At 42.3% G+C, this 26,138-nt stretch overlaps 1 protein-coding gene across 4 annotated transcripts in view; it reads right to left on the bottom strand.

Moving 5' to 3' along the window:
- The window catches only part of ATP8A2 (ATPase phospholipid transporting 8A2), a 657,192-nt gene that overhangs the window by 178,591 nt on the left and 452,463 nt on the right, over window positions 1-26,138 (bottom strand). For all 4 annotated transcript variants that reach the window (XM_034936476.3, XM_055096569.1, XM_008971630.3 and 1 more), the window contains 3 exons: window positions 23,161-23,235; window positions 12,073-12,195; window positions 9,742-9,820 (listed from right to left, as the gene is read on the bottom strand). In XM_034936476.3, the coding sequence (XP_034792367.1) occupies window positions 9,742-9,820; window positions 12,073-12,195; window positions 23,161-23,235 (277 nt within the window). The remainder of the gene's footprint in view (window positions 1-9,741; window positions 9,821-12,072; window positions 12,196-23,160; window positions 23,236-26,138) is intronic.

Genomic DNA, 26,138 nt, shown 5'->3' with positions numbered 1-26,138 from the left:
ATGGCTCTGACAAAGGCAAGATTTCAAGACAATGTTATAACATAGTGGTCAGAAGACATGGCGTTTAACAATCATGAAAACAGATGGGCTGGATTTACATGTATACTTTTGATTTAGTCAGAATCAGTGGAACACCTGAACTGAAAAATGCAGGCATCACACTCATGCAGGGCTCAGGAGGGAGAACTGAGGTAGAGGTGGCACCATTCCCTCAACACCAAGACATCTGCCAAGACATTTCTGTCCAAGAGCAGATACCAAGTTTCTCCTGCTTTTCCTCTCTCCTCCTTTCCCTTCAGGAGCTTCCAGCAGCACTGTTTCAAAGCAGCCGGGATTCCAGAACATTAACTGAGCCAGCCCCCGCCCCCACCTTACTCTCTGGGCCTCTCAAGACTCCAGTGGCTCAGAGGAAGCGCACCCCATCCCAACTAGCAACTTCTAGATTTACATCAAGAGTGAAGATATATTCCAACTTCCAGGATGCTAAATTACAAACTTTCAGAAGTTAACCTGCTATGCCTATAGTGCCTGAACTAGAATTAAAATTATGCTTTCTGCCTCCGACACTATGAATTCATGAAGAGAACATTTATTTTTTTCCTCCCCGTAAAAAGTAGTATAAAGTATCGGAGGTTGCTTTATAAAAAGCAGGGTTTATACAAGTGTTAGTGATTACAATTACATTCACAACCAGCGCTGCCGGGTGAAGCTCCTGGTTATATAAGCCTATTGCTGGATTTTCTCCTCTATTGCCATTTCTGCTGGATAAAGTTAAGGACATGAAACTCAAATTTCAATCTTTCTCTTTTTTCACTTTTGTTTACCAAAAATAAATCTGAAAAAGGAAGTAAAAATGACGCAAAGTAAACTTGATTGCCAATGCCCAGGCAGTCACCCAGTGAGGCCACAAGTGTTTCTTACTCCTGGGTACACAACTAAGTGATATCCCCCAGCACCCCATGCCGTGCTAGGCCCTGTGACTAGTTCTTGCCAATCAGATATGGGCAGAACTGATGGATCTCTTCCTGCCAGATGTGGGTAAGAGCAAATGATCCTTGCCCTGCAAACCATCTTGCCTCTCCCCTCCCAGTGTTGAGGCTGAGGGTGTACTCCATGGAGCCTCACTGTGTTGAAATGAAGCGGGCTTAGTTTTAACAGATATGGTAAGACAGGCAGACATGGAGGCAGAAGTTCGTACTCACAGATGCTAGAAGCAGGAGGCACAGCATGCCTGGCAAGGCCATGCCAGGTAGCGCCACGGAGCTCAGGAGGTTGGAGAGACGCTGAGCATGGCCCAGGCCTCTACTGGGGTTCTTACAGGGAGGAACAGGTGAGGCAGGGTAGGTATGCTGACTGAGGACACTTAGGATTGTATAATGGGAGTAATTCTGGCAGGCTCGGGGCTGTAAGGATGGTCCCTAGTTGTTGAGTACCTGGCCCTGGGGTGCTGTTGGGCAAAGGGAACACCTGCTCAGTGGGCGAGAGTTTGATAAAGGAGGTGGCTGGGGGTGTGGGCTCGGGCTTGGTTGATTTGTATGTCAAAGGCATGCAGGCAGGGGAGGCATTTGCTAACTTCAGGAATTAGCTAGCCCTGGGAGGACAGTGTCTCCGGAATCAAGGCCCCTAATGCCAGTGCATCGGGAATATGGAAAATAAGAAAAACATACTCAACACACCCACGAACAATGCACTTCTCCACTGGATAGGGACATGGGTGAGAAATAACTCTTTACTGGGTTAAGCCCCTGAGATTCCCTGGCTAATCCATCTTGATTCAACTTCCTGCTAAGGGTGAAATCTAGGAACTCTGGCTCACACTTCTTACAACATTACACTAAACCCAACTGTCTAAAATACGCGCAACACAGAGTTTATTAAAAGAGACATTGAAACATAAGAAATATTTAACTGAATGAAAACAATGGCCCTTCCAGCCCAATTCTGGGTTTCAGGATGTGTGAGGTGCACTGTCACAATACAGGAAAACAGCTAAAGTCAGAGCTTTACCGCAGTTCATAACTGCGGTTTAAAACAAAACAGAAACAAAAATCTTGCATTTGAATTTGGAAACCTGTTTATATTTTCAATGTACTATGATCGGGTTAGTAACTAGTTATGCAGATTTATGAGCTGTAGTTTCATTTGTACAAATCTGAAAGACTCCCAGAATGTTCTGTGTTTCTAGCTCTTAGGGAGCAAGTTCCACTAACTTCAGGATTTTATGAACTTCACCACACTCTGTCCTCCCTGCAGGTCTTCCCAGATGGCAGAGGCCACATGGAGTTACTACCCTCTTTTCCTCTCCCATTTAGCATTTAATGCTTGTCTCTGAATCTTTTAAATTTATTTTAGATCTTTTCCACGCTGCACATAGCACTGTTGGTGACTTTTATGGGGGAACAATATGTCAGTGTATTGTTTCACATACCTTACTGTAAAATATAGTATTTTGTTGCCCTTTATGACTGCATTAGCACATTCTCCTGGCGGGTTTAGGACATTGTGCAACCAGGTGGAGAAGGGGATTATTAATTAATGCAATACTGAGTCCTTCTAGCTTTGCCTCCAACCCATCCACTTTTCTCAAGTGCCATGATTGCTACATTAGATCAGCAACAGCCCAGGAACAGGACTCCAGTCATTATCCTGGCCTGTGTGGTTATATTACAATAAATCAGACTGCACAGCTCCCTGCTTAAAACCTGCCAATGGCCTTATTACACTTATACTCCAAAAGGCTCATTTATTCCAAAAGGCCTGGAAAGGTCTGACTTCTCTATCTCCACTCTCACCATCCCAGGGCAATCTGTGTCTCACAATCTGCCCCACAATATCTCCCCCCAACTGCTTCATGCCATCTTTCTCTTGGAACTATTCTATTCCTGCAACCTGAAACTCTTTCCTCTCTCCTCTTCTCCTACCTCATTCCGACTCATCCTTCAACTCTGCTGCCACATCCTCCAGGAAGCAGTCCTTAAAGCTCAGCCCAGGTTAGTTTTCCCTGGAAGACATCCCATCTGAACTTGACCTTCTGCTTTGCTAACATTTCCTGTTCAAATCCTGCCTTCTCTAGGTGTCAGTTCCATGAGGGCGGGAACTCCTCTATTATACGCACTACTGTGTCCCCAGAACACAGGAGGAGCCTGGCATAGAGAACATATTCTTTTATCTTTTTTTTTGTTTGTTTTGGGACTGAGTTTCGCTCTTGTCACCCAGGCTGGAGTGCAATGGCACAATCTTGGCTCACTGCAACCTCTGCCTCCCAGTTCAAGCAATTCTCCTGCCTCAGCCTCCCAAGTAGCTGGGGTTACAGGCATGCGCCACCAAGCCCGGCCAATTTTTGTATTTTTAGTAGAGATGGGGTTTCACCATGTTGGTCAGGCTGGTCTTGAACTCCTGACCTCAGGTGATCTGCCTGCCTCGGCCTCCCAAAGTGCTGGAATTACAGGCATGAGCCACCGTGCCCAGCCACTCTTTTATCTTTTTACAAAAATGAGTGAATAATTGAGTTTAAGAAGTTGCAGTCTCAGAGAACACTGGCAATCTTGCCCAAATTTAGCTTAATGTGAAACAACGCAAGTCTCAGGATTTATATGGTATGAAACACTCAAGTTTTCAGTAATAAAGTAAGGGTCAGAAATAGTTTAAACTAATATGACCCAACAATGCCAGGGGCAAAGAGAGTCACACTAAGTTTTATTTTATACACGTGCACTACTATTTCAGTATACAAAACATGGCTGATCTTACAGGAGCAAATTTATTAAAAATTATAAAATAGACTTCTCCAAAAATGTCGAAAGGCCCAGTTGCTTAATTAGTACCCATACATAAGAATCCGTATGGTAGTCTCCTTAAACGGTGAGGGAGCAGTTTCTACGGGGTGGACTCTGGGGAATCAAGAACAAATGTTTTTAGGAGCTCTTTTCTTTTGTTAAGCATAGTCTCTTTCCCATCACCTCCCTCTTAAATTTCATCAAGAAAAATCTGAATACTTCCTTTTTTAAAATCAAGACCGATTTTGTATTATTTTGCCAATAACCACATTACCCTTCAAGGAGGGTTGCTCAACTCTGCCGACTGGACATGCCAACAGGAAACCCGGGTGTGGGCTGACACCAGGGCTCCTGATGGACTTGGGTCCCTGTGAAGGTGACATCCTAGGTCTAACCTAGCATCGCTTTCCAGATCAAAGGCGAGGAGCTGCAGGCAGACCATGGCAGTAAGTGTATGGCTGTGATGGTTGGAAGAAATCTGATTTACTGAATTGCTTGAGTGGAAAAATTTATTTTGAAATTTGAAATGAATCATCACAAACTCCATCAGCAAAGGAGTGCTTTGAAAAGTCTCTCCAAAACCACATGAAAATAAGCAAAGCAAAATTCTTGGAAGCATTCTAGGGAATGAACGATATACCTTCTCAAAATATTTCTTCCCAAGAAGAAGTGTGCTTCTGTTGCCTTGCCCAAAGTGAACACTGTTGATATATACCTGAGTTTCTCTCCATAGATGGTGGAGGCAGAATTTTCTAGTAAAACCTCCTGTCTTTGTGACATCATCCATACGGTATCAAGTGGGAGATGAAACTACTCTAGGGACTTCAGCCCCCGGTCAAACAAAACTCCTCTGGGGCTCTAGGTGTGGGTGGCCATCTGAGGGATGGCTTCAGGCAGCTCTTGGGGGAGGGGAGAGGCCTGAAGGCACCCCTCTGTTAGACCAAGGGCCCCCAGCTTTGACAGTGCCCTAGTTTGTCTCAAATTGGTGCCATGTTCCTATGCCTCTTTGGGGGTGGGGAGGATATACATTCTCCTAAATGACAATTAAGAGTGTAATAAGGCCAGGCGCATTGGCTCATGCCTGTAATCCCAACACTTTGGGAAGCCGAGGTGGGCAGATCACGAGGTCAGGAGTTCGAGACCAGCCTGGCCAACAGGGTGAAACCCCATCTCTACTAAAAATACAAAAATTAGCCGGGCGTGGTGGCATGAGCCTGTAATTCCAGCTACTCAGGAGGCTGAGGCAGGAGAATCACTTGAACATGGGAGGTGGAGATTTCAGTGAGCTGAGATCGTGCTCCTGCACTCCAGCCTGGGAGACAGAATGGGACTCTGTCTCAAAAAAAAAAAGTGTAATAAGAATTCACTTGTACTCAGGACAGCAAATCAGCACACATAAACAAGTCCTCCAGTCAGCTGACATATCCTGGTCCTCTGCTGCTTACAGTCTTTATCCCTGCCACTCCCATCCCTACCAAAAAAATCCCTGCCATCCCCAGTCCCACTAAAATAATTCCCATGGCCTCAGCGGCTCAGGTCCTGTGCAACCGCATGGTCCTGGCATACTCTTGCCAGATCCTATGTGTTTCTCTACAGAGCAGTCTTAATCTTCTTTACAGGCAAATCTCATCACAAAACTCTCCTACCTCCAGCCCTGCCCTGAGAAAAAGTTCCCCCCCAACCAGGTGTTAGTGATCAGATCCTCTCTCAAGTATTAGTTCCCTTTTCCAGCCCCTACCTCCTCTCTATGCTGTAGTCGTCTTGACTAGGGGTGGTTGTCCACTACAAGGGGGATGCTAGAAATATGTAGAGATTTGTTTTGATTGATACTTCCAGAAGGATAGGGAAAGGAGGAGAGGGAGTGTCTTAGTTCTTTCGGCTGACTATAACAAAATACTATAAACTGCATGGATTATAACCCTTGGAAATTCATGTCTTATAGTTCTGGAGCCTGCGAAGTCCAAGATCAAGGAAGTGGCAGTTGTGGTGTCAGGTGAGGGCCCATTCCTCATAGGTGATGTCTTCTAGCTACATTCCCACATAGTGGAAGGGGCAAATGAGCTCTCTAGGGTCCTTTTTATAGGTACACTAATCCCATTCCTGAGAGATCCGCCCTCATGACCTAATCACCTCCCAGAGGCCCTATGTTGTATACCATCACCTTACAGTTTGAGGTTTTGACATATGAATTGGGGGGGTGGGGGGTCATGAGCAGTCAGATTACAGTAGGAGGTTACTGTTTTTTCCAGTCTGGGGCAGGAATGCCCAGTGTCCCGAGCCTCTCACCAGAGGCTGACAGAGTTCAGAGTCCAGGCACCCCCAGTCCCACTAAAACACTTCCTATGGCCTCAGCAGCTCAGGTCCTGTGCACCTGCAAGGTCCTGGCCAGGAATGTTCCTTCTCCCAACCATGCCCTACATCTCCCTTGTCCCACGTGACCACCCCCTACTCCTCTTTCAAGAGGGAAGCCTCCAGAGGGCAGGAGAGGCAGTGCCTGGCTTGCTGATATCTATATTCACTGTGCCCTCAGAGAGCCTCTTACCTTGTAGATACACCACAATCTCAGCAAACAAAGAAGCTCCTTACAAAACACCCTCTCCAAACACTATCCCATTCCTGGGTTTAACCCTCCCTAAGCTGTCCCCTGGAATCTCTGCCAGTAGTTTTCTTTCTACCGCTCACCTTACAAGACATGACAGGTTTATTTTCCCAAATTGCCCTGATCATAAAATTCTAGATCTAAATTCTACACTGACCCTTCAATGCCTAAACAGTTAAGTCCCAGTTTCTTTCCTTCTTTCTTCTCCTTCCCTCCTTCTTTCCTTCCAACCTTCCTTCCTTCCTCCCTCCTTTCCCTCCCTTCCTTCCTTCCTTCTTTCCTTTTCTTTTCTTTTTCTTTATTTCTTTTTTTTTTTTGACAGAGTTTTGCTTTTTTGCCCAGGCTGGAGTGCAGTGGCGCGATCTTGGCTCACTGCAACCTCCACCTCCCGGGTTCAAGCGATTCTGCTGCCTCAGCCTCCCATGTAGCTGGGATTATAGGTGCCTGCCACCACACCCAGCTAATTTTAGTATTTTTAGTAGAGACGGGGTTTTACCATGTTGGCCAGGCTGGTCTCGAACTGATGTCAGGTGATCCACCCACCTCTGCCTCCCAAAGTTTTGGGATTATAGGCGTGAGACACCACGCCCAGCCACATCCCGGTTTCTTAACCTCATACTCAAAGCCCTCTGTAATTCAGCTTTTATCTGCCTTCCTAAATTTCCCCATCTTTCACCCTTCAGCTGCTCAGTTTTCCACACCTGTCCTGATTTCCCCACTTTGCTTGATTCTTCCTTCTGCTGGATTTCATGGCTAAACTTAAATATTACCTCCCCTAGGAAGCTATTAATAACTCCAAATGAAAGGCATCTCTCAGTCCTCTGATATCTAATAGCATTTTGTCTATGGTTTACTTGAAACAGCTATTTTTTACCTTGTACTGGAGTTATTCATTTGCAAATCTGCTCTGGTTTGAATGCAGCCCGCAAAGCTCATGTGTTGAAAGTCTGATCTCCAGTGCAGTGGTGCTGGGAGCTGTGGCCTGATAGGAAGTGTTTGGGTCATGGGGGTGCCACCCTCATGAATGCATTAATGCTGTTGTCACTGGCATGGGTTCCTTCCTTCTCTCTCTACCCCATATCCTTCCACCATGGGATGACACATCAAGTAGGTCCTAACAAGAAGCCAGCTCCCTGACCTGGGACTTCCCAGCCTCCAGAATCATGAGCCAAATACATTTCTGTTCACTATAAATTACCCAGTCTATGGTACTCTTATAGCAGCACAAAATGGACTAAGACAAAATCTAATCTCCCTTTCCATACTACAAACTCTTTGAAGGTGAGACCGACATTGATATATCTACTGTCACCCTTAGAATCTACCACAGTGTCTTGAACATAACAGGAATAAGGTTAATGAGCAATAATATAATGATTTTTTTCTCTGCACTAACAGTGAGAATTTAGAAATTAATTCTAAAATATTCAATTTGTTAGGGGAAGTCAACTAATGACCAAGAACACCAATGTCCCTCTGTTGTTCTGATACACTTAATATTTGCAATTTACTTAACTTTACACAGTTTCACCCAATAGATTATCGTTTGCAACACAACTCAAAGAAAACCCCTATGCCGAAGGCTCAATAAATACAATGAAATAATGACATTGATGATAATGGTGATAATAAAAAGAGGAAAAAAGCATCCTATTGGCTGGCTGCCAGGTAATTTGCCAAATTTGGAGGAATTAGATAAGGATAGCAAAACTAATTTAAAATTCATTTGGTGCTGTCTCTTAGGTAAGTTAGCAACTGCTGGGAGTCTACATCCTTTTAAACACTGACCATGTTAGGTGAATGAATGGACTTACATAATGGAATCTGGGTAAACTATAGCAATTTCACCACAAACCACAAGGCACCAACTGAATGTATATGATCATAATTCCAGGATTAGAAAACCATCGTCTCCACTGCAGAACAGCCACCCTAGTTCCTTTTGAAGCAGGTAAGTAAATGACCATCTTGTAAAGCTTCTGAGAGTCAAAAGGCAAGCAATTCTGAGTTAGGAACACAGTAGGATGTCTAGATAAGAAGTGGTAAGGGGTCTTCAGAGAGTACTTGTGGCTAGTTCATGCTATTTGCAGACTCTTCTTAAGTACCAAAGCCTGGGCTCAGGTATGGAGGATAATTGCTCAAATTTCTCTTATGCTCATCAGATATACCATTTCCCATCACTAATCCTTCCTGCTACAATGATGGCTGAGTCTGTCACCAAAATATCACAGCCTCTGAAACAAAATCACATCCCAAACTCTTATACGTACACACTCTTATTTACAAAACCATTTTAAAAGAAATTAAATCCACTGAGTAAAGATGAATCACAAGAAGGGTTTCAAGTTAAAAGAAAATGATTTCACTAGAATGCTCTTTTTTGGGGTGGGGCTAGAAAGCATAAAATTGTATTCTCTGATTTAAAGACTTAGGAACCCTCGAAGGAAAAGGAGTTCTGATGAAATGGAAAGAATATGTCACGTGGCATAAGAAAATGGCAGTGCATGCATTTTCTCTGTCAGTATTTAATAGGTTAAAGAATATCAGTGAGGATGAATCATTTCTGTTTGAAGCATAAAACTCACTGACACAGAAACAAAGACGCTTGGAAACTTTATATTCTTTGGTTCTTTGAACAATAAAGGGCCTTGTCTAGTCAACATTTGGAGTAATTTTTCCCAGGGGGATTATTACTATTTGAGAGGGATGAAAGAGTAGCATTCTCATGATACATTTTTATTTTCTGAGAATAAAAATATGTCTCTTTAGGAGGCCACGTTCTGGATGTATTAAGAAGTGTGAAAAAACACCGAGTCTGCCACAGTTCTCAGACATCCTCTTCTAGCTGTAAAGACAGACACCAATCTGGAGAATTAGTTCTCAAACTCTAGTTTCAAAAGGCGTACATCAAGGACAGGACACTCTTTCAGAAAGCTAGGAATAAGATTCAAATCTTATAAGATTTGAGTTATTCTGCTTATGGGTAGGGGAGGCTCAGAAATAAAAGTCAAAGTAATTAAAAGAGAATTTCAAACCACGGACAAAAAGCATCAACATTTCATTACAGTACAGGGCTTTCCTTGAAGATCTCTGACTCAAATAGTTTTTAAAACTGAGTTGAGTATTCCTAGTACTCAAACTATCCAGTCAACTGGAAAGAAAATGGGTTCTCAAGGCCAGAACTGATGAAACCTAACAGCTATAAACCTGGGACTAGCTCTCATTATGCTTTAGGTATGTTTTTCCTCTAAAATGTGTTCCTGTGATCTCTTGTTCTGCAGAATTGGAAAAAAAAAATTGTGAACACACAGGCAGCAGAGCGGCTGCAAAGCTCCTTGCTGACAGGTGAAATCACACAGCCCTTACCATGCTCCAGAGCTTTCATGGGAAACCAGAAGAGGATGAGGGAGTGGACCAAGGCGTTGATGCAGTGACCCCAGAAAACCTAAGGAAAAACAAACCAAGGGAGTCAGGAGCTGCCCAAAACGCTTGACCTCTGTGAAACTCTCAACAAACGCCACATTGTGAAGGATCCTGGCCGTGCGCTGCACGGTTCCAGGAGTAGCATATTATTCTTGAATTTGAAAAAAAAAAAAAACCCACCCAAATCGATTATTTAATTTTTACATACAAATGACTGGATTATCTCCAGATCATATTACTTTAGTTACAAAGACCTAAATATCTACTCACATGTATGCAGACCAACACAATCTATCCACATGTGAAAAATTCACTCTGATCAGTTTTCTTTAGCATTGTAAGAGAGACAACACCATTTTACAAACATCCAGAAAAAGGGTACTAGGTCAAAATTGTTAAGAAGAGACTAAAACTGTGTCTCTTCTTAACAATTAAACTGTGTCGGGGCAGATGGGATGTCTTAAAAGCACTGAAAACATTCCACTTGTAACTTTTTACATGGCATTCTCACTCTTTTGTTTTACTACTTCAAATCCCTCTCACTCAACTTCTTCTTTTATTTTTGGGATTTTAGATAATATGCATATTTGAAAATTCTCTTTATTTTAATGTTTAAAGGTCAGAAAAAAGAACACAAGGTTTAGTTTATTCTAAACTTTAGTTTCACTAATACATCGCAATCATTGTTTTAACCACCGTGATGACAGAGTTATTAACTATTAGAAATCACCCGTCTTCTGCGTTGCTCACGCTGGGAGCTGTAGACCAGAGCTATTCCTATTCGGCCATCTTGGCTGCCCCCCTCGAGTTATTAACTATTAAAGCCAGATTAAATTTATTTAAACATCTACAAGTTGTCCCTGGAAATTATCATATAGTTTGAGCCTAAGTAGTGGTAAGACAACAGAAAATAGTGAAAAATGTTATAAGACAATGGAATTTTCCCCTGCTTTAAATGTTCATTTTGCACCATCTCTGACCTCTCTACTTAAAAAAAAAAAAAAAATTCTTCAAAGTGTCTGCAGATAAGTTTCCGTGCATTCTCAGCTCTTACTTCCTTCGCACCTCAAATGGCCTTTGAATTCAAATTCTGTAGAAAATGGATTTATGTAAATAATGCAGTGAAAATGGGTCATATTTTCCCATTAACGGAATCACAGTCAACAAGGATTGGTAAAATGAGTCCCTCGGGTCTCTTTGGATGTGGGAGACGGTAGAACCAATAAGGAGCCTTTCTGTTTCTTCCCTGCCTCGGATGTAACTAGTGAGCCTCCCCAGAAAAAAGCAGCTGTAAGGGACGTCAGGAACATCTGGCTCAGAAGAAAGGCCCCGGGAGACTGTTCTCTCCTTGAGGCCTGGAGAGGTGACTCCCTGTGTCCTTCTCACTGACGGCCCAGGAACTATGCACGCAAATCATGACCGCCACCAGCACACAGCACGGGAGGTGAACTGTGCAACAGACCTCTGTCTAAACTTCTGAATCCCCCCTGCGCAAAGACCAGAGGCAGAAACAAGGCCGTGCAGCCATGCTCACATCTCGCCCCTCTGTGCCCAGGCACACATCTCCCTTTTCTTTGGATGGGGTCACCCAAGCACTCTGCCACATTCAGCCGCAAATGGCATCTGTGTGGCAGACCCCTCTGCTGTCTGAGACTGCACGACCCCTTTAACACCCCACCCAGCTTTGGCGCGGGTTTGTCAGGATCACCCATATCTTTCTTTTTTTTTATTTTTTTTGGTTCCTTTCTGATTCTCTGGTCCAGAAAAAGAAAACCAAATCCCCCGCAACTCATGTGATCCCTGAGTTCATATCTAGTCAATTTTACGCACTAGCTAAAGACACATTTTATTTCAAATGACAAACCCAGCAACAGCTAGGTAAGCTGCCAACAGGCCTCCACATGGGGCTGCAGGACCACGCAAGGGGGATCTCTGACAGCGGATCCTGAACCTGGGCTGTGGGAGCTGCTGCCCACACTGATGTCAGGGGCTGATGGGGAGAAGCGGGAAGGAGTCAGCATGTTGGGACTGGAGGTTGCAGCCCACACAGCATGGACCCGTCGCCTGAGAAGGCGTCTTGAATTCACTGGGCTTGTGGCGCGCGCGTGTGTGTGTGTGTGTGTGTGTGTGTGTGTGGTGGTGGGGTGAGTGGATCATGTTCTCAGCACTTCTCAAATGTTCTTTCTCAAGCTTCAACTATCTCCTAGGCAGATGACTAGAATCAAACAGCCACGCCTTTCTGAGGTGACAGTTCTGAGATCACACTCTGTTTACCTTTGTGTTGAAGCCTTCGCCATTCTGGGTGATTTTGTAGAGCTGGGGAAACCTGAGCATGCTCTCCTGAGTGCAAGACCTCTCAAAGATTCCCAGAGTGAAGGGCGGCAAAGCGGTGAAAATCTGCAGGGAGAACAATGAGCCATTAAAAGCAGCCCTTCGGATCCACACGGCTTCATTGTTCCCTTCTACTAAATGATGACTTCACTTCCAGTCAAGTCCAAACCTGAGACTCCATGATTCACAGATCCCCAGACACCCTCCAAAAAAAGGAAATAAATGAAAGACCATTTTTACGTTAATCACTATCAAATGAATACACTGAACACTAAAAACATCGTACGTTATCTGATTAGCCAAGATTTCTTGTTAAATTAGCAACTACTTTCCTTTGTAAAACGAAGACTGATGTGGAATCATGCCACAGTTAGCTGTCTGAGGTGTTGCTTTGTTTTCTGCTCACGCTAGCTGACGTAAAATTTACAACTTTCCACCCTGACGTTATACTCAAATTTCAGGAAGCATAATGTACTTCATCCATTTATTCATTCAACAGACATTTACAATAAATGAATTATGGGCTAGATACTGTGATAAGCACCAGGAATGGAGAGATTTACAAACAGAAGAAAGAAGGAAAGGAATTAGGACCTCCAGGAACGCCATCTACTGCAAAAGTGGGGGAGGGCAGTGGGGCAACAGGCATAGAGATAAATATACAAAACACGGAGCTCTGCAAAACTATTAATACCTGTTAGGGGAGGACGCAGAAGGAGAAGGGAGAGTCACCAAAGGATTCTTGCACCAAAGAGTATCTGACCTGCAAGGTATTAGACCAACATGATTTGGCAAGATGACAGGGATGTGGGCGAGGAAGGAGTCCCATGAGAGATGCACCCCTTACAAAGCTCTGAGACATCAGCATGCCTGTTTGGAGGTGTTGAACAACGCTTATAGGAGGCCACTGTTTGGACTGAGCTCCTGCACTCGGCCCCAGCAGACCTGACCAAACCAAAATGGAGTTACTTGTGCTAAGAGCTGTGTCGTCAAACTAAACTTTGAAACAGGCCAGTTTTCCAAAAACAAACAAACAAACAAAAAACAGGAGATTCACAGCAACCAGTTTACCTGGGCACCAGAAAGGGCCCAGTTTACCTGAGGCAGCATGATACGGAAGTCCCCTGTTTGAACTCTGTAAAGAAAGCCACTTTGAAACAACCAATCACTTTTTGTTCTACTTCTGTTTCCTTAGTCCCTTTCTGCCTATAAAGCTGGCCTCCTCTGCTCAGCTCATCGGAGCACTCATTCTGTTTCATGGAATGAGATGTTACCCAATTCCAGAATGGCTAATAAAAGCCAATTCGATCTTTAAATTGTTGTCATTTAAAGGACGAGGAACTTTCTAAGATACACAGGATGGTGGCTGGCTGAGGGTGAGGTGTAAGGCAAGGATAGGAAGGAGACCAGACCAAACAATCTCCAGTGACAATGAGTTCTTGGGCAGATGGTGCCTTGCAAGACTTGTGACTTTCACCTGTACTCACATTTGTATATTAGAAAAATCAAGCAGGAGCTGAAGAAGATGCTTGGAAGAAACATGTCATTTTAACTCAGGACATGTTGGCCCTGAGGGTCCTTCTCCTGCTTGGTTCTGGGAATGGTTCACACAGCCTGGGTCACTTGCTGCTGAGCATCCCTCAAATCCCCACCCACAAACCCAGCAAGCTCTCAGGCCTGTGGGAATTGGACGTGTGTCTGTACGAGAATTCTGAACTCACACTAGCTATTTGGAGATGGAGTATATGGCCAGAGGAAGCTGTTCCCAAGTCTATTGGGAGCAGGCAATCAGATGTGTGGTGAGTAGAGTCAGTAAAACTCTCACACTCTTCCTTCAGTCCACAGCAGAATGGAAAGCAGCCCTGGGATTTCAATGTGCTACAAAGACTTCAAGGAGAAATCCACAGGGGACTTGTTGCACTCAGTTTCCTCACAACAACAAAAATTGTTTGTTTTATAGCTGGACAGAGCTTCTACCAGAAGCCAGGAGCCATGCACACTTTCTTAGTATATACTCTCACCTCCATTGCTCTGCATCCATGTGTACATGTGATGTCACGCCTGCTGTTTACGTGGCAGTCTTTTTCTTTTTTTAAACTTGAGCTTCTCCTTCTACCCATCTTCAGATTCTCCCCTACCCTTCAATCACCATGCTATAATGAAGCCCAGCATGCCTACATATTTTCCACTTTGACATTACAGAAAGCCCCCCAAGTCCCTTGGGTTTGATGCTAATGCAGTCTTTTAATGGTCACATAATAATTCATAGTATGGATGTGCCATTTTTTTTTAGCCATTCACCCACTGACAGACATTCATTTTCTTTCCAGTTCTTTGTTACCACAAACATTATGTAATACATAAAGAGGAATGTTGCTTTGTTTTCTGCTCACGCTAGCTGACGTAAAATTTACAACTTTCCACCCTGACGTTATACTCAAATTTCAGGAAGCATAATGTACTTCATCCATTTATTCATTCAACAGACATTTACAATAAATGAATTATGGGCTAGATACTGTGATAAGCACCAGGAATGGAGAGATTTACAAACAGAAGAAAGAAGGAAAGGAATTAGGACCTCCAGGAACGCCATCTACTGCAAAAGTGGGGGAGGGCAGTGGGGCAACAGGCATAGAGATAAATATACAAAACACGGAGCTCTGCAAAACTATTAATACCTGTTAGGGGAGGACGCAGAAGGAGAAGGGAGAGTCACCAAAGGATTCTTGCACCAAAGAGTATCTGACCTGCAAGGTATTAGACCAACATGATTTGGCAAGATGACAGGGATGTGGGCGAGGAAGGAGTCCCATGAGAGATGCACCCCTTACAAAGCTCTGAGACATCAGCATGCCTGTTTGGAGGTGTTGAACAACGCTTATAGGAGGCCACTGTTTGGACTGAGCTCCTGCACTCGGCCCCAGCAGACCTGACCAAACCAAAATGGAGTTACTTGTGCTAAGAGCTGTGTCGTCAAACTAAACTTTGAAACAGGCCAGTTTTCCAAAAACAAACAAACAAACAAAAAACAGGAGATTCACAGCAACCAGTTTACCTGGGCACCAGAAAGGGCCCAGTTTACCTGAGGCAGCATGATACGGAAGTCCCCTGTTTGAACTCTGTAAAGAAAGCCACTTTGAAACAACCAATCACTTTTTGTTCTACTTCTGTTTCCTTAGTCCCTTTCTGCCTATAAAGCTGGCCTCCTCTGCTCAGCTCATCGGAGCACTCATTCTGTTTCATGGAATGAGATGTTACCCAATTCCAGAATGGCTAATAAAAGCCAATTCGATCTTTAAATTGTTGTCATTTAAAGGACGAGGAACTTTCTAAGATACACAGGATGGTGGCTGGCTGAGGGTGAGGTGTAAGGCAAGGATAGGAAGGAGACCAGACCAAACAATCTCCAGTGACAATGAGTTCTTGGGCAGATGGTGCCTTGCAAGACTTGTGACTTTCACCTGTACTCACATTTGTATATTAGAAAAATCAAGCAGGAGCTGAAGAAGATGCTTGGAAGAAACATGTCATTTTAACTCAGGACATGTTGGCCCTGAGGGTCCTTCTCCTGCTTGGTTCTGGGAATGGTTCACACAGCCTGGGTCACTTGCTGCTGAGCATCCCTCAAATCCCCACCCACAAACCCAGCAAGCTCTCAGGCCTGTGGGAATTGGACGTGTGTCTGTACGAGAATTCTGAACTCACACTAGCTATTTGGAGATGGAGTATATGGCCAGAGGAAGCTGTTCCCAAGTCTATTGGGAGCAGGCAATCAGATGTGTGGTGAGTAGAGTCAGTAAAACTCTCACACTCTTCCTTCAGTCCACAGCAGAATGGAAAGCAGCCCTGGGATTTCAATGTGCTACAAAGACTTCAAGGAGAAATCCACAGGGGACTTGTTGCACTCAGTTTCCTCACAACAACAAAAATTGTTTGTTTTATAGCTGGACAGAGCTTCTACCAGAAGCCAGGAGCCATGCACACTTTCTTAGTATATACTCTCACCTCCATTGCTCTGCATCCATGTGTACATGTGATGTCACGCCTGCTGTTTACGTGGCAGTCTTTTTCTTTTTTTAAACTTGAGCTTCTCCTTCTACCCATCTTCAGATTCTCCCCTACCCTTCAATCACCATGCTATAATGAAGCCCAGCATGCCTACATATTTTCCACTTTGCCTATACCATACTACACACACACACACACACACACACACACACACACACGTTAGGGATCATAATTTGTTTCATAAAACGTTGACACTGGCCAGTCATGTAGCTCCTGCCTGCAATCCTAGCACTTTGGGAGGCCAAGACAGGAGTTTGAGACCAGCTTGTGCAACACACCAAGACCCTGTCTCAATTTCACAGAACACACCAAGAGAGTGTGTGCCTGTAGTCCCAGCTACTTGGGAAGCTGAGGTGAAAGGGCTGCTCCAGCCCAGGAGGTTGAGGCTGCAGTGAGCTATGATTGCACCACTGCATTTCAGCCTGGGCCACAGAGTGAGACCCCGTCTCCTGCCAACCAAAAAAGTAGACATTATACTTTATACACATTTTTCTTCATCATGCTTTTCTTGCTAAACAATACATTACAGAAAGCCCCCCAAGTCCCTTGGGTTTGATGCTAATGCAGTCTTTTAATGGTCACATAATAATTCATAGTATGGATGTGCCATTTTTTTTTAGCCATTCACCCACTGACAGACATTCATTTTCTTTCCAGTTCTTTGTTACCACAAACATTATGTAATACATATCTATACTATATTATAACATACAGACTTTTTCTTTTATCTCTATGGGAAGAAGGCCCAGCAGGAGAGTTAAAAGGATACATGCATTTTTAATTTTACTAGATTCTGCCTTTCAAAGGATTTTGAAAGCATTTTCCTCTCCCATTGCAAAAGAAAATCATAGATTTTTCGCTATTTCCCTATCAGCAATGGTTGTTACATTGGTCTTTTAATGTTCTCCAGTCTTAAAAATGAAAGATGTTACTTCTTACTTTAAAAAGCTGCATTTCCCCAACTACCAGTGAGTTTGAGCATGTTTTCATACAATTGTTGGTTATCTGGATTTGCAGTTCTGTGAAATGTCTACTCATGTCTTTTGTCTACTTCTTACTTTAAAAAGCTGCATTTCCCCAACTACCAGTGAGTCTGAGCATGTTTTCATACATTTGCTGGCTATCTGCATTTGCAGTTCTGTGAAATGTCTACTCATGTCTTTTGTCTACTTTCTATCCATGGCTTATCCTCTTTTTAAAGAGTTCTTTGAGTAGAACAGATATCAACCCTGTCTTTATATTATGAAATTTCATGCAAATGCACTCTTTGTCTATTGGTTTTTTAAATGGGTTCTTTTGCCATATAAAAGCTTTTAATATTTAAATGGCCAAGAAATGCTTCTGCATGTCCAATTGCGGCTACAGAAGTTACTCTTCCATGAAAAGTACATGTTTCCAGGAGTGTCTTGTAGGATTTTACTATTTTATTTTCCACATTTAAGTCTTTAATATATCTGGAATTAATTTTTCTATATAGGAGTCCATTTTTTTCCAGATAAAGAGCCAATTGTGATAACATAATTAATGAGGCCAAACTTTCCCCACTACATTGAAAGATCACCTTTAAGGCTAATCAAATTTTCATGTATTACACATCTAGACTCTAGAATGGGAATGTAGTTCTAGAATCTCCAACTTATTTGTCAATAACAGTGATTTGGTTATGGTGGCTTCATAGTATAGTCTGATATTTAGTAAAAATAAGTCTACTTTTATGTTCTTTTTTTGAGCATGCTTTACATATTTATTCTCAGATATGTGTAAATTCCATTTATATTTTAATATAACTTTATGCAACTTCCCCCTTTCCTCCCAAAACATTCACCTGTTGGGATTGAGTCTATGTGGAATCATATATATTAATATTAATTTTAGAAGAGTTGAATCTTTTATGATACTAAGTCTTCCCATGCAAGAAAATAGTATGCTTTTCCATTTGTTCAATAAGACTTTTAAAAATGTAGGTACTGTAAACATTTTTCCTATGCGATGTATAATTTTAATTGCTTTTTTGAAAGAATTCATATTTCCTTTGCATTTCTAGGTGTCCACTGCTAGAGAAAAAAAAAAGCTGTTTATTGCTAGGCTAGAAAAAGGCTATTGATTTTAAAAATATATTTATCATTTATCTGGTCACTTTATCAAATTCTCTTATAATTCGAGTATTTATCTACTGTTTTTTTTGTTTTCTAGATACACAATCATATATGAACATATTTACATTACCATATTTCTGTGAGCATATGTGTATAAGTACAGAAATTGTTCACTGTTTTCCCAATATTTGTAATCTTCTTTGCAGTTGCCGAAAACATGAAAACAATGAATTATATAGTGATGGCAGGCATCTTGATTAATTTCTTATTTTAAATGAAACCATTTCAGAATTTTACCATTTTGGGCAGCATGCTACTGGTTTTTGTAAATGGTCTGAATTCTGGTTAAATGGCTTTTTTCTATTTCTATTTTATTTAGAGTTCTTATTTTGGGAATGGCAGCTGAATTGCTTCAAACATTTTTGTAGCATCTGCTGATGGGATCATGTTTTTCTTATTTTATTGATATAGTGATATTTAGAAAGATATTTAATTTCAAGCCTCCTGTATCCCTAAAATAAATCTTACTTTGTCGCGTACTTTTTCTTTTAATATATTATTGGACTCCATTTGCCAATATTTTACGTAGAATTTTTGTATTTATGTTTATAAGTGAGACTGGCCTACAGTTTTCTTCCTCAAACGATGCTGGCTTGACAACAGGATTCATTTTCTGCAAGTGGTCAAATAATACTAGAGTGTTCTCTGCATTATAAAAGACATAAAATTTAGCTGAAATCCATTTGATCCTAGCAGCATTGGTCCTTCGTGGTATTTTTAGTCTCATTCTACCCACAAAACAAAATGAGCCAGGCACAGTGGCTCACGCCTGTAATCCCAGCACTCTGGGAGGCCGAGGCAGGCAGATCACCTGAAGTCAGGAGTTCAAGACCAGCCTGGCCATGGTGAAACCCCGTCTCTATTAAAAATACAAAAAATTTGCCAGGCGTGGTGGTGCGCGCCTGTAATCCTGGCTACTCGGGAGGCTGAGGCAGGAGAATCGCTTGAACCCGGGAGGCAGAGGTTGCAGTGAGCCAAGATTGCGCCATTGCACTCCAGCCTGGGCAACAGGAGTGAAACTCCGTCTCAAAAAAAATAAATAAATAAAAAATAAAGAAATTTGACTATGGATATAATGAAAATCTTCTGGGACAGCATTCATTCATTATTTAGGAAGAAGCCTGTTTCTTGTTGTTATTGTTGTTTTTGAGACAGAGTCTTGCTCTGTTGCCCAGGCTAGAGTGCAGTGGTGTGATCTCAGCTTACTGCAACCTCCGCCTCCCGGGTTCAAGCAATTCTCCTGTCTCAGCCTCCCAAGTAGCTGGGATTACAGGTGCACACCGTCACGCCCAGCTAATGTTTGTACTTTTAGTAGGGATGAGGTTTCACCATGTTGGCCAGGCTGGTCTCGAACTCTTGACCTCAGGTGATCCACCTGCTTCAGCCTCCCAAAGTGCCGGGATTATAGGTGTGAGCCAACACGCCCGGCCTCAAGTCTGTTTTAATGCTATTAACTTGTTATGAAAATTAGTTTGAGAGGCTGAGTGTGGTGGCTCATGCCTGTAATCCCAGCACTTTGGGAGGCCAAGGCGGGTGGAACATGAGGTCAGGAGATTGAGACCATCCTGGCTAACACAGTGAAACCTCATCTCTACTAAAAATACAAAAAATTAGCCGGGCGCGGTGGCAGGTGACTGTAATCCCAGCTACTTGGGAGGCTGAGGCAGGAGAATGGCGTGAACCCGGGAGGTGGAGCTTGCAGTGAGCTGAGATTGCACCACTGCACTCCAGCCTGGGCAACAGAGCTAGACTCCATCTCAAAAAAAAAAAAAAAGAAAAGAAAATTAGTTTGAGGAACAACGACTTGCTACTTTAGCTGACTTGCGGAATCAAACAAAGAGTACATTTAGAAGAAAAAGCAGGAGAGAAATACTGCATGAAGAAAATCACAGGGGAGAACCCAGCCCAGAGGAGGAGGATCACTAGCAAATGCCTTCCACATCACAAATGTTCTCTTGCAGGCAGTCTCTAGAATGATCCTGGACTGGAAAAGTTGCTAAATAGGGCATTATTGGAGCAAGAATAGCAAAACTGGAATATGGATTCAGATGAATTAGATAATAGTATTAAATCCATGTTAAATGTTTCAGATTTGATCATTATACTTTGGTTGTATAAGAGGAAGCTCTTGCTACTATTGACTAAAGTGTTAAGCAGGAAAGGGACATGATGTTTGTAATACTCCACTGGGTCAGAAATAAATGCATTCACTAGTGTGTGCATGAGTGTAGGCACGTGTGCATGCGTACAAGTATGGAGAAAGAGAATGCAACTGGGGGAAATGCTAATTACTGTTCAATTTGGGTGAAGGGTAAATAGTACTTCTTTGTACCTTTTTTGTAAATTTTCTCTAAATTTCTATTTATTTTATACAAATGTCGCCAAAACAAGTTTCATGGGGGCAAATCTCCATGTTCCCAAAAGGTCTGGCCCCTCCAGTATGAGCAAGTCCAGAGCCCAGTGGCACATTGGAGTTCACCTGGCAGATCCTTGACCATTCTTGACCATTCCATCCCAACTGCCAGCACTCACTGGCAGCCCACTTCAATGCCTGCACTGTGGACTCAGTGGTAACCTAGGCCCTTTCACCTTGAAATACACTTTTCTATCACAGTGTACTCTCTGTACAGTTTAGGGGACAGAAAAACTGCATAAAATATAATCTCAACCCTAGGGTCGTGCATAACAATAACTAGAAAAGTTTGCGGCTCATGACTATAATCCTACCACTTTGGGAGGCCAAGGTGGGAGGACTGCTTGAGCCCAGGAGTTTGAGACCAATCTGGGCAACATAGTGGGACCCCATTTCCACAAAAAAAATGTTTTTTAATTAGCTGGCTGTGGTGGCATTTGCCCATGGTCCCAGCTACTAAGGAGGCTGAGGTGGGAGGATTGCTTGAGCCAGGGAGGTCAAGGATACAGTGAGTAGTGATGGCACCACTGCACTCCAGCCTGGGTGACAGAACAAGACCCAGTCTCAAAAAAAAAAAAAAAATTTGCAAAAACTGCAATATGTCTGAGATACTCTTTGTTAATCTGGGGTGGGGCTCAGGAATCTGCATTTTTCAAATAAACCCTAGTTATTCTCCTGCAAATGGTCTGTGGGCCTTATTTTGACCAACACTGCCCTCTAGCCTGTCAGCATCTTATCTGTAGTAGGCACTCAATAAAATCTGTTGGATTAATTTGAATTGGCCAAGACTGCATGGAGCTAAGAAAAGAATCCAGCCCTCATGCCCTGAGCATAGAAATCAAGCTAAAATCCACTCATACTATAAGCAGGTGATATATATGTATGTATGTGTGTGTGTGTATATATATATATATACCACACCTGTCCTTGGCTCTACAACAAAATCTCTCCTAGGTCTCAGCATTTTGTTTCTAAAATAGGGATGTGGCATGTGTTTGTGTGAAGTGTCAGCTCCATTGATACCTGATCCTTTCAAGCACTGAATAATCGTGGAGCATTCTGCATATTTCCCCGAAATGGTTGCATAGCTTTAACCTACTTAAAATAGTTTCAGGAGGTACAGAGTTAGCAATCTGTGATCTCCCCTTAGTACACAAAGGGGAGGCCCTGGAGCCCCCATCCATGGGTAGGTAGTCAGAGTAGCTTTTTTAGCACAGGAGGGAATGGACATCAATCCTGTCCTGTTCTTACCATTCCTAATCTTTGTCTTTTAGGGCATCAGTATCAGGAGGAAATGCGCTAGTGACTTTGCAGCAAGTTAACACAGTTACTGACTCACCAACAAGATTTCAGCTCAAGATCTGGACCCAGTCCTCCTTGGAGGTGTCTGAATCCACACATTTGACCCTCTTAACCTGCAAGCTACACAGGGCCAGGGCAAACTACTGCATTCAGCATTTTACATCAGCACCCAGCACTGAGGTTATTCAATAAAGGGGGGTGAAAGCATGGAAGACTTAAATATCTAGCCACCAGTGGATTTATAGCACCATAGGTTTTATTATTGTATGTCTGGTAACTTCCATCTACATTTATTTATGATGGCTGCTTCAGAATGTAAATTCCCATGGAGCAGAGTTAGGATTGAAGGCAAGTGAGAGAACAACTCAAAAAATGGGCCATTCTAGGGTCTTTAGAGTGCTCTACAAGCCCCTTAGTTCTTCCTGCCGGTGAAACAAAAAGCAAGAAAGCTAAGCAGCTACTGAGCCATTTTAGCTACAGTTTATATTTATTTCTAGCTTCTGAATTCATCATAGTTATAAAAAGTAATAAAAAAGGAACTTGAAAATCATAAAAAATACCAGATGAGCTGATTACCATCCTCCACAGTAGCTGGAAGTCAGAATTCATTATTTTAGCTCTAACTGCAGAAGAAAATGTTCTTCCACAAGGACAGATACCCTTTCAGGAAGGACAGAACGGACACCAGATCACACACTGTATATTTGTATCTATGTTTAGGAATTCAGAACAAAAATAATGAAGCGGAATGAGTTTAGATGTAGTTCAGAAATTTGTACTTGAGCTAAAAACACGAAAGTGTTGCACAGGCATGTAGTAAGGGGGTAACAAGGGTCTATTATCAAGATATATGGGTTAATAATTTCATGGGGTTATTCAAGAATGATCTGCTATGATTGAAACCATGTGTGGAGAGTTTGGGCTTCTGCAGGATGTTTCACAGCAACAAAGGGCCCAAAGATGTATTTGTGCTGCCTGCTAAGTATACAGATGATTGACTCAGATACACTTCCCAGACATAAACAGTGAAGGAATGTCACTGAAGTTCTAAGTTCTGCATGCTATCAGATAGAGATGAAGAATGCTTACCACATTGTACAGGCCGATGCACCAACGTTCAAATAAAATCTGCCCAGAAAATCCATTAACAAAGGCGAACCAAAGCTGAAAGAGAAGAAAGCTCATGAAGTTTTATATCAATATTGACCTAAATGTTTCCATTCACTGAAGAAGTAGCGGGAATGTGGACCACCAGCTGGACACAGCTGCTAAGGAATCATGAGCCACAGGGACTGCAGCAGTTGTTCCTTTATAAAACATAGATTCCCGATATCACAGAAATCCATATTGTAAGGAAAATTTATATTTAAGGCATACATCTACTTTCAGAGATAATATGCACATGTTCATAGAAAAATAGATTTAATTTGCATTTAATAGGTTTGGTATCAAAACTTTCTCATTGACTGGAGGAGTCTCAGCTTCACATTCTTGTTTTTCTCTAAAGTTGATTTGAGAAATACGATGTGTCTTTGCCGGACTTTCAAAGAGATATAAATCATAAATTAAAAACAACAACAAAAAGTCCTCTGTTCTGTGCGTTCTGAGTTCATAAATTATTGACCCTCCTTAATCAGATGTCTACCACCTTGACCAAGGTCAAAACACAATCATATAAAAGAAACATGCTCAAATCATTTTTTGAAGTAATGAGAGATGTATAAATAAATAGATAAAATGTGGACGGTTATTCATGCCTTCAAGTAGTCTATGATTCTAACCGATTAGGCAAGACTGATATAAAAACAACTACAGAGCCAAGTGCCAGGATATAATTAGTGTACATGACAAGGGATAAAACACTGTCAGAGACCGGGCGTGGTGGCTCATGCCTGTAATCCCAGCACTCTGGGAAGCCGAGGTTGGCGGATCACCTGAGGACAGGAGTTTGAGACCAGCCTGGCCAACGTGGTGAAACCCCATCTCTACTGAAAATACAAAAATTAGCGGGGTGTGGTGGCACGTGCCTGTAATCCCAGCTACTCGGGGGGGTCTGAGGCAGGAGAATCGCTTGAACCTGGGAGGTGGAGGTTGCAGTGAGCCAAGATAGTGCCACTGCACTCCAGCCTGGGCGACAAGAGCAAGATTTCATCTCAAGAAAATAAAAACCAAAACAAACAAACAAACAAAAAAAACAAAAAACACTGTCAGAAAAGGAAAGATCATCCAGATGTAATCTGAATACACGGAGGCAGCAGGACTGGGGTAGAAGAGGGCCGAGCCACCGGGAGGACAGAAACCTGACTTGGAAGCAAACATGAAAATATGGAATTCAAAAAGTTGCTGCTGAATATTCAGCTACATTTATATGAGATGTGATTCCAATGATTGAGGGCAGACTTTAGAGTGTCCCATACAAATCATAGAATCAACGTTATCTGTGTCACATCATCACAGACAGAGACCGCTGCTGTGGTAGAACCTAACTGGCAACATAGAACAGATACCATGACAACCAGAGTTGAGGTCAACTCTGGTACTGAAATTTTACTGAGGCAGATTTTTCAAAATCAGTTTCTTGACTCCACCAGACTACGTTTCTTGAAGCAGGAATTCTTCCCCATGCTGCTCTGTGCACTACTGTATTCAGTATGATACTTGGTACAAACAGGTACTCACCAAGTCCCCGTGAGATCAAATTAAATGCCAAATCAAGTGCTAGATGAAGTTTTCCTTAAATACAGCTTTCACCTTGTCATTACCCTGTTCAAAAAACTACTAGGGCTCCCTCCTAAATCCAAGATAAACTTGCTGACTTTCAAAAATCCTTCCACACTTCTATTCACTCTTAATTTCTTTTTCCTTTAAAACTTTTTATTTTATTGTAAATTGACCCTTTATAACTGTATGTATTTATGGGGTACAAAGTGATATTAAAGTTTCCAAGTTCAGTGTAGAATAATTAAGTCATTCTAACTAACATATCTATCACCTCAAATACTTATTTTGAGGGGGTGAGAATATTTGAAATTTACTCTTAGCAACTTTGAAATGTACAATGCACTATTAATTATATTCACCACACTGCACAATGGATCTCAAAAAACCCCAAACAACTTATTCCTCCTGTCCGAGACTTTGTACCCTTTGACCATCACCCCAATTCCCTCCATCCTCTGTCATCACCATTCTTTGTAGGATCTGATGCTCTCTCTCCTAGTCACTCAATTTCAACTACCCTTCCAAGAGGTCTGGCTATTCTCGGTGAAGAAATATTGGTGAAGAACTAAGAACCAGAGATTCATGCTGTGTTCTGTGCTTGGAAACTTCCTACAACATTTATTCAAATAATAGCCATCCCTAAAACCACAATTTCAACCCCACTCTCTCCCTACCACTGGAGGTCTTGGCAGTCAATACTTCAACCACACTTTTAGTGCAATGAGAGCCTGGATCCACATCAGATTCAAACACATTAGTAAACTGTTTCAAGGGTTTTAAGTTAATTTTCCCAAGACTGTGCCATAATTCTGAGTTCTCCTATTCAAACAATTGACCAAAAAGATATCTAGTGGGTATTTTATTTTATTGCAAAATCCAGTTAACATGTTGTCTTGTTATCAACTAAAAATAGAAAAAACAAATAAAAATAGAAAAGAGCCTGGGCATAGTGACTTATGCCTGTAATCCCAGCACTTTGGGAGGCCAGGGGGAGAGAACTGCTTGAGCCCAGGAGTTCATGACCAGCCTGGGCAACATAGTGAGACCCCATCTCTACAAAAAATAAAAAGTTAGCTGGGTGTGGTGATGCACACCTCTGTAGTCCCAGCTACTCGGGAGGCTAAGGCAGGAGGATTCCTTGAGCCTAAAAGGTGGGCAGCAGCAGTGAGCTCTGACCATGCCACTGCACTCCAACCTGGGCTATGGAGTGAGACCCTGTCTCAAAAAAAAAATAAAATAAAATAAAAGCAAACACATACACAATGAAACTATGAGTAGCTTTAATTAAAACTACAAATGATATACAATAGATGCAAACAAATATGATCAGATTAGACCAAATCAAG

This window comes from Pan paniscus, chromosome 14, assembly GCF_029289425.2.
Source record: "Pan paniscus chromosome 14, NHGRI_mPanPan1-v2.0_pri, whole genome shotgun sequence".
Taxonomy (NCBI): domain Eukaryota; kingdom Metazoa; phylum Chordata; class Mammalia; order Primates; family Hominidae; genus Pan; species Pan paniscus.
This window is presented reverse-complemented; position numbering and strand designations above follow the sequence as displayed.